At 39.0% G+C, this 9,831-nt stretch overlaps 1 protein-coding gene across 2 annotated transcripts in view; it reads right to left on the bottom strand.

Moving 5' to 3' along the window:
* ADGRF5 (adhesion G protein-coupled receptor F5) overlaps window positions 1-7,232 on the bottom strand; it is a 58,601-nt gene extending 51,369 nt beyond the window's left edge. Inside the window, exons 1-2 of one of the 2 annotated variants that reach the window (XM_078378163.1) lie at window positions 6,989-7,232; window positions 2,654-2,785 (exon numbers count right to left, since the gene is read on the bottom strand). In XM_078378163.1, the coding sequence (XP_078234289.1) occupies window positions 2,654-2,755 (102 nt within the window). In that variant the 5' untranslated portion in view covers window positions 2,756-2,785; window positions 6,989-7,232. The remainder of the gene's footprint in view (window positions 1-2,653; window positions 2,786-6,988) is intronic. The other variant, XM_078378170.1, reaches the window with a different exon arrangement.
* Window positions 7,233-9,831: the final 2,599 nt, after the last annotated feature.

Genomic DNA, 9,831 nt, shown 5'->3' on the forward strand with positions numbered 1-9,831 from the left:
ATATTACAAACCTTTTGAGGATATACTACTTAAATCACATAAGAAACTACTAGAAGCTATAGCTCAAGAAGGGATAATCCTGTCAGCATGGACAGAAGCATTAATTACCACAATTCACAAAGAGGGAACTGAGGCTATGGAAATTTAAAAACTATAGACTGATATCACTCCTAAATGTGGATTATAAAATTTATACTACAGTATTACCATTTAGACTGAAAAAGATTCTTTCACAAGTAGTTCATGAGGATCTGGCTTCCTTCTAAAGAGACAAATAAGAAATAATCTTAGAATGATTCTGAACATAGTGGAATATTATGAAGTGCATCTGGAGAAATCAATGGCTATGCAGAAAATGCATTTGACAGTCTGAACTGGAATGTTATGATACAGCAACTAGAATTAATGTACATGGGGGAGATATTTATCATGTTAATAAAGACTATCTATACTAATCAAAAAGCCAAAATCAAAATTAATGGAGACTTTACAAATGACATTCAAATACAGAAGGAGACAAAACAGGGCTCCCTATTATCTCCACTATTATTTATACTCTCATTGGAAGTCCTCAATGAGCAAATCAGGATTAGCAAAAACATAAGAGGATTAAAAATACAGAGAGATTTGGAAAAGTATGATTAGTTCCAATTTTCATTGATGGGAAGAATAGCAGTACTCAAAATGATTGTCCTACCTAAATTTATCTTTCTTTTTCAGACAATACCAGTGAAGTTAAAGCAAACACTTCTTCAGGAATTTAATAGAAAAATAATTAAATTTGTTTGGCAAGGGGGAAAAACAAGTGTTAAAGTGAAGGCATTACAAGATTCTAAACAAAGGGTGGGTTTAGTCTTCCGGATAGAAATATCTACTATAAGGCCTGTGTACTGGCCAGGACTAAGGAATGGGTTACTCTGGATAATGAGAGACTTCTTAAACTGGAGGGACATGATCTTGGCCTGGGGTGACATGGTTTTGTACAGTACCAAAAATCTAAAGATCATAAAGTCTTCAGCAATCTGATATGGAAGGAAGTCTTTGTTATGGATTTGGAATAATATAAAAAAGCAAATGCATAGAAGCATTCTGGGGTGGGTGTTGCCATTCGAAGCATTTATACAGCCAACCTTAATGGACTCCACAAAACTTTTGAGATATAGAGATTTGCTTATGAAGGATGGGGTGTTAAAGATTAGAGAGGAGCTAGAAGAACAGAAAGTCTCTCTAGATTTGTATTCGTGAAGGCTTTCACGGCCGGGATCTAATGGTTGTTGTGGGTTTTGCGGGCTTTTTGGCCGTGTTCTGAGGGTTGGTCATAATATTGATCTAGAACAGTGAGCACAAATTTGGTAGAACAGTATTAAATCTATAAAAATCAGTAAATTTTAAAGGAAAAAATATATATGAGGTTTTATAGATGGCATATGACTCCAGCTAAACTGTCTAAAATACTGTATATGAAAATATCTCCAACAAATGTTGGAAATGTAAAATGCAGGAAGGTAATTTTTATCATATCTGGTGCACATGTAGGGAAGCAAAATATTTTTGTAGATTAATACATGAAATGTTACAAAAAATTGTATGTTGTGCGATACCATTTAAACTAAAATGGCTTTTATTGAATATTATGCCTGAAACTGTAGATAAAGAAATGAGATATTTGATCATTCATGTAATTACTGCAGTGCGGATACTATATAGGAAACATTAGAAGAAAGAAGAAGTACAGTCTCTTGAATTGATAGAAAAGATACTGGAAGTGGTGGAGATGGATGTACTGACAGAAGCATTAAATGAAAGGTTATCTCCAAAAGGACTCAAAAACTGGGAACAATTTTATAATTGGATTCGAAATATGGATTGGAAAGTATAGACAAAAAGAACATGAAGGTCCAAGGGAATTGAGAGATTAAAAGTAAAAGGTAAGGTAAAGGTTCCCCTTGACAATTGAAAGATTAATAATTATAGATACTTTGGTAAAAATTGCTAAATTGTTTTGTTTGTGTTTGTGTGTGTGTGTGAGAGAGAGAGATTTTCCTTTTTAGCACACTTGTGTAAGTGGCTGTAAGAATACGCCTGCTATTCTTAAATAGGGAGGTAGTTGGGATCAGGGGATTTTTTGGTGGAAAGAGGCCCTGTGATAGAAAGAGTGAAATGTTACAGTGTGAGATCTACCTATGAGGCATAACAACCTACTGGTTTGTTTCTTTCTCCTCAAAGCCTATGGTAATATTATTAAATAATAATTGCATGCTGCCAGGTCTGGTTTATGGTAATAAGACCTATATTAAAGAAAGCTGCACTTATTCCTAATGCTGACAAATTAAGGTTGTCAACGGTACTGCAGCTGGCTATCTTTGAAGACTTTCAATAACCGTCTGTTAGCACAAAATGCATTTGTTTTTCTATATATGGTGGTGTTAGTATTGCAATAATTTGTTCTGAATTATATTATGTGATACATAAACCGTGTGGCAAGTGTGTTACATAAGCCGAAGGTGAAAGAAAGTGGAAAAGGAAGATATAGTACCATATACTCAAGATGTCTTGGACCTCTAGCTTCCCTGGAAGTCACATTCCCTTGATGTATATTGCATCAGATCCTCACCCTCAATCAAATCAGCTAGATACAGTGAAAGTTACTTACAAGTGAATGAGGGAAACAGCCAGATTTAAAGTCCAATGAATTCTGTGAAGACCTTCTGATAATCATGAGAGCACAAAACATGGACAATCTCGAGAATAACATTTCTCCTGTGTTTTGTTGCCGAAAATCCTACTGGAAAAAAAAAAGACATTTTGTTTGTCATTAAGGGAAAAATTCTGCTCCTTCCAAAGAAAAGCAAAGAGGAAGCCACAGGGAAAATATTTGCTGTAGTTCTTTATGTATACATATAATGATTATTATCCAGATCAGATTGTGCAAGGACCAACAGAACTGTCCTGAGCTTTTGATAATTTGTGGGAAAATTCTTGTGGAATGAACCATTTTATCTTCTTTGATGTTCTGGTATTGAAACTTATAACAAGTAGCTTGAATTATGCCCAGAAATTGACCAGGAGCCAGTAAAGGTGTTTCAGTACTGTCACCCCAAGAAACAACCTAGTTCCCATAATCTTAGCTATCTCAGGACTGTCTTCAATGGTAACTTCACATGGAAGCACAAACAACTTTGCCCAAGAGAGATTGTGTGATGCAGCAGCCTAAGCAAGTGGAAAGCACCTCATTTCACCAAAGATAATTGGGCCACCAGAAGTCTTATCACAACTAACCTGTGAACCTGATCCTCAAAGACCCAGAGCAGACTATTATCATCATCATAGGCATCCTTCAGTCTCGAGAGACTATGGTAACATGCTCTGTATCGAGAAGTGTCCTCTCCAGAGCATGAAGCCTGGCTGTTATCCAAGCAGCAAATCCCCCCTCTCCACATTGCTGAAATGGTCCAGTGGAAAGGCAAGAGCCAATACAACTGGTTCCAGCAACATCGCAGGAGTTGCCAGAACAATACGAACTGCCTTCGGGACTCCAGCTCCGGATTTTGCCTCTAAGTTAACTCCTGAAGCCTTTTCCATGAGTGGATATACGTAGCTACAAGGCAGTGGAAGTTTGAAATTTGAGTTTTCCTTCTCCTTCCAAACACTATAATGTGGTATATAAGTCAAAATAACAACAATAGTATCAACAAAAACCACAACCAATGAGGGATGCAATACTGACCTGTCTACAACTACTTTAAAAACAAATTTTAAAAGGGGGGGGGGAGGAGAGACAAAAAAAGGGTAGCTAGGAAGCAGTATTGTCTAGGCACTGAAATATCAAAGGTAGACACTGCCTATTTTAGTCAAGCCAAAGCAGAATTTGTAATTCAATATGGGATTGGCACTGCCAGGCAATGTTACACCTTATCCCACATCAAGCTATTTTATATACTTGGGCCAATGTTTATGATATTGTGAATTCAAGATCCCAAGCAGATGCTATGCAGAATCCAAAAATACAGTAGCATCAAGGTACTATGTGCAGTTGCTTATATATGTACACAATTTACTCTAGAACATCTAGAAGTTGTTTTTTATGCAAGACCACAGTGTAGTTTACATGTGTTAAAAACACAGGTCAATCAAGATTTTAAAAAAAACCATGCAGACCACTCCTCCTTCTTTGCTCAAAGGGAAAGAATAGATCCCTTTACTGAAGGTGCTGCTGTTTTTTCTATGCTAGGTTCCTACTATCCAGTTGCCTGAGCTTCTCATGAAGGCTGCTAGTAAGCATGTACAGTTGTGTGCCCATGAGAGCAATGGAAAGAAGCTCGTTTAATTCTGTGGTGGTTTGTGCACAGAGCTTGCATTTCCTGTTGCATAACTTGGCCATCAAAAAGAAAAACAAAAAACTAGAGTAATCTGAACAAAATCCAGTGGAACCTTACAATTCATATTCAAACCTTTCAAAACAGAAACTATGGCATCACTTCTGCTTGACTATATAATACCAAATAAAAGGAAATCACCTGTCAATGGCACTTTTATTTTAATAGGATTAAACATCACTTACTAGTCCTCATCTAGTCCATTGCCAATTCCAGATGTCATCAGTTCAGAACTGCACACTGATAATACCCCATCGCAAATCCCCATAAAACTTCACTTAGATAGATATACATTTATCTATAGATATATCTACACCTTATTGTATATCTGAAATCTGGAAATCTAGGCCTGCTAAGAGTTTAATCAGGCATAGGATGACATGGCCAAATTCCAGGTAAAGGTCAGCCAAATAGGCAATATTGCAACCCTATCTTAGCGGCCAATGCATTTCTTCTGTTTGCATGTCTTAAATAAAATGTATGTCTTACATTGTCATGTCTTGAGATGCGGAAGCCCCAGAGAGGGATAATGAGCTATCGCCCTAACACCCTGGGAAAATATGCTGGGAGGTCTAGGGACAGAAATGCATTATTTTTGTCCTGTTGCCTCCAAGATAAAAGGGTCCCTGCTGGTGCTTCCTGAAAGGAAACAGGTATTTTTGCGCTAACTCCCACTTCCTGTGGCTTGACCTGGCAGACTTCCCATTCTCCCCACAAGGTTAATTTTCCAAACCAAACACAAGCTGATACAAATTGCATTCATTAAGAAAATATGCAGCAGCATGGACAACAAGTGGAATATTGAAATTAATAACCCTATTTCTGCCCTGACATGCACAGCAAGGATTATTCTGTTTGTTTATTTCTTTATTGCTAAAATGCATCAAGAACTCTGGAAAGCACGAGGCATCGTTTTGAAGATCAACAAAGCACTCCTGCTGATTGGGTTAGATCAAGACTTGGCCGCTGAAATCAGTGGGACTTAATTCTCATTTATTAACCTGTACATATTGTTATTGTACTATTTGTTACACATTCATAAAATACTGAACAAAATGAATAAGATTTTCTGCTTCCGTGTGCATTTCTGTGCTTCACTCTGGCTACAATCCTAAACACATTTAGAAGTAAATAAGCCCCTCTGAACATGTATGGGGTTTACTTGTGAGGGAAAGTGCATCACATTGCCTGTGAGGGTATGATCACATGAGGAAACACAACACAATTTAGACTGCTTGTGGAGCAGTCCCGTGCAGTCTATTTCCTAGGTGATCATGTAATGCAGGGGAAGGTGGGCTTCAGCCTGACCCCGCTTCATGCCCAAGCTGGACCTTTGGGATCCAGCTGGAGAGCTTTGACTTTTGGGGCTTGGGATGGCACAATTCCCTGGCAGACACAAGGGTCAATTTAAGGGGAATTACCGTACTACTGTTAAAGTGTCCTTTTCTCATATGAACTGGCACACATCTTTATAGCCATTTGATCACACCCTTAGTTGGGAATAAAACCCACTGTATAGGATCCAGATGCAGAAGGGCTAAAGGCAATGAAGAAGGGAACAAATAGCAGCAGGACACAAACTGAACCAAGAGTTTAGCAATATGTTCAGGTTTGTTGTGCATAAGTGATATAAAGGGAGCTGTAACGTAAAAACTGTTTAGCAACCTATGGCAATAGATCTATAACCCTTACTTTTGAGAAAAGACAGACTGAAAGTGCATCAAAACACAGTTCATCCCTTCATGTTATTCTGTTTTTGAACATTTCACTTTTTAAAGCAAAAAGGCACTAAAGTCACAAAAGAGCTTTCTCTCCAAAACCCAACACTCCACCCAGTTGGTTTAGAAGCCTTATTTGGCTCAGTCAAGGAAAGAGGCTTGCTTGTAGACTCAACACCTCTTCTAAAGCACAGCATTCCTTTTACCACTCTGTGGACTCGCAGTGCAATTCCATGTGTGCCTATTTGTATTACGTATGTGCCTTCAAGTCACTTCCAACTTATGCCGGATCTTCAAGGAGTGGTTTAGCATCACCCCCTCCCCAAAAATGAATTTCTATGGCCAAACAGGGATTTGAACCCTGAATCCTACTACAACACTGTGTCCGCTACACTGCACCAATTCTCAATATGGGTTTCTATTTAGAAATAAATCTTATCAAGTTCAATGGGACTTACTGCACAGGAACAGCAGATAAGAATACAGCCTCACTGACATGAAACAACCAAACAAAAATCCTTGTGAAAATAGAACCACCTTCAAATTTGACTGCATGAAAGTTCTCAAAGCGCTCCTTCCTGCTCAGTCCCTGATCTTAACATCCGATGCCCATGTGCTACTCAGATGTTTCACATTTCCTCAAATGTCAAACCTAGGCAATGCACAACAAAAATAAAAACAGAGTTGTGACACCTTAAGATATGTTAAAAAAAATTATGCCAGTGTAAGCTTTCATGGATTATAGTGTACCTCCTTAAACACATGCTGCAAGAGACTAACACAACTGCTGCATTGAAAACCTAGCAAAGTTATAAGAGTTATCTTTTTAGTCAAGTATTTCTCATGCTCCTCCTCTCCTTCCAAACAGATATCAACATGCCCCAGCTTTCTTACCTGATCAGTTTTCCCAGGAACTCTCCTGAATAGATCTGAGATGCCAGAACGTTATTTCTCATGGACAGCACAAGGCTGTTTCTTTTGCTGCTGGCTGAAAGGAAGTTACAAAGACCAGCTTGTTGATGAAACCGAACAGGGCGTTACTGCTTAAACAAGATCTGAAGCTTGATTTCTAAGCCCTGAAAATGCGCAGTTTCTGTGTTCATGCTTAGCGCAGTCCAGGATTTTAAAGAGAAGGTTTTTTCCTGTTACCATTCACACCAGGTATTTCTTCCCCATATTTAGCTAAGCCCTTCAGTTTGTTTTATTCGAAACACTTAGGGAGTGGACTGAAGAGAGTGACAGGTATTGTTCAATAATATGTGCAGTAACTTTTATTTATTGTATAATTTCAATCATCAAATGGTGGGGATGGGGTGGGGAAGTTATAAGCATAAATATATATTTTGATGCTGTTTACGTGTTTCTGTGGAGACCCCCCCCAATTTATTTCGAACTGTTAAAACAAATATTGCTCTTAGTGAGAAACAACCAGTGTCTTCATAACATAGATCTAAGTCCAGTTACTTGCCCTGGCTAGAGTTCAGGGATGGGAATCTTCTGAAGGGGGATAGAAGTTAGTCTCCTACTCCCTCTTGTCTCAGTAAAGGATAAATTCTTGGGAATGGCATAGTTCAATGCTCCTCTCTGAAGACTTCTAAGTGTTCAGTAGAGCCTCGTGGCGCAGTGGTTAAACCGCTGTACTGCAGCTAAAACTGTGCTCATGACCTGGGGTTCAAATCCCAGGTAGCCGGCTCTAGGTTGACTCAGCCTTCTATCCTTCCGAGGTCGGTAAAATGAGTACCCAGCTCGCTGGGGGGGGGGGCAATGTGTAGCCTGCATATTTTAAAATTGTAAACCGCCCAGAGAGTGCTTGAAGCGCTATGGGGCAGTATATAAGCAGCACGCTTTGCTTTGCTTCTTGCTACTGTTGCTGGTCTTATTGCATCTCCATTTTTATTAAAAGCCTAGGAGATTTTACTAAGGCCTGGGAGAGGTTCCAATACACTTTTAGGGATGGTTCAAATATCATCTATTACTTCTGAAGATAGAATCAAAACAAGAGAGGGATTGAGCTCTTTAGGGCTGTGCGTTTTCCCCCCACGCAAACACAACTTCTTCCCCCCCCTCAGAATTCCAAGACTGGGGGTTCCATCCCACAAACACATATCTGCAGACACCTTCATTTTACTCACTTGGACAAGCCTGGGGTCTCATTCTAGTCTTCCTTTCCTGCCACAGTACTTCCTCAGCAGAGGAATTCTTCAGGAGCACAAAGGGCAATGGGACTACTATCTCCAGGTATTATTATGGCAGCCTCCTCCTCCAAGGAAGCATTGGATGAAATTAAGGCTTAGAAAAAGGCCTCCAGCTTGCACAGGTGAGTGAAGTGAAGGTGTCTGCAGGTATATGTTTGTCAGCTGGAAATCTCAGAATTTTACAAGTTTTAGTAAAAAACTGAACGAATAGCACATACCTAGGACCCATGCGTGGCTCTTCTTTTAACACAGATATGGACATCTAGTTTCTTTCAGCTTCGTTTTTTGGAGATGATGTTTTTTTTTTAATAGGAACAGGCTGAATTAATTATATAACAGTACATAGAACTGCACTGCAAATCTTCTGTTTGCAAATATTAATATTATTGAAATTTAAATTCTTCCATATATCTTGTATGCATTAACACTGGGTAACAGTGGGAAGCGACTCTGCACAACCTAAGGTGATTAGGTGCCACTACTCTATTGCTAAAGTTCTTTTTCCTGCCTCAGGCTTGCCCTGCCCCTCTTTCTGATTGTTTGTTTCACTACTTTTGTTTTCTAGTCTCTCTGTCCTTTCCTGACCTCCAAGCATGCGGGAAGCATGTAGGGGTCTCTGCCACATGTGGAGACTCCATTTTTTCTTTTTTCTTTCTTTTTTTTTTGACTGTTAACTATAGACAGTGACTGTAAGTAAAGATATTTTTCTCTCTACTTAAAATACTTCCAGAGTGATTCTTAATCACTGTGAAAACAGGTAGGCTACTGAGACCTAAGCTATTCTTTCATGCTTTCACAGTGCAGTTGTTTTTTGTACCTGACTCTGCTAACTATAAAAGGAATTAGCCAAATTCTCCACTTGTAAAGAAAGGACCAGGAGGATGGTCCTCCTTTCACAGTGCTGTCCCGTCTTCCTCATGAGATTGAAGGGTTCAAAGCTTGCAGTTCACCCATTGGTATTGTCAAGGAGATGATGGAGGAAAAATACTTCACAAACCACAGGAATGACATGGTCAAAAAGACAAGAAGAAAAGCGCAGGAGATAGAGAGGATGGTAAAGGGAGGAGGGGAGAAAGAAAGAATTTGGTGGGAACAAGAGAGGAGTGGGCAGATGTAGAGATAGAAGTAGTAGAGGGTGAAGAAGTAAGAGAGGGAGATAGTATGCAGAGAGAAGTGGTGCTGATAGAAGAAGAGGAAGAAGAGTAAAAGAGAAAGGGGGTGTAGAAACCAGGAGAGACAAAGAAGTGGCAAGGAAAGAAAGCTTGGAAGAACCATAACTCGCTGTAGGGTGGGAGTGGATAATAAAAGTGCCTGAGGTAAATCGTTAGATTAAAAACTTAACACAAATTAAGTAGATGATAAACTGTTTTATTATAAACAAAGTGGAGGTTCTGTGTTGTTCCTAAAGCCCTTGAATGCATTCCTCCATTCTTGCGGAAAGCTGTCTTAAGAGCCTGATTCCACTGATGAAAAAACACATTGTTGTACAGGGTTCTTCATATACAAAAACCTGATTTAAATTTGAGTGTATATACAAGGCAC

Source organism: Pogona vitticeps, chromosome 1 (genome assembly GCF_051106095.1).
Source record: "Pogona vitticeps strain Pit_001003342236 chromosome 1, PviZW2.1, whole genome shotgun sequence".
Taxonomy (NCBI): Eukaryota; Metazoa; Chordata; class Lepidosauria; order Squamata; family Agamidae; genus Pogona; species Pogona vitticeps.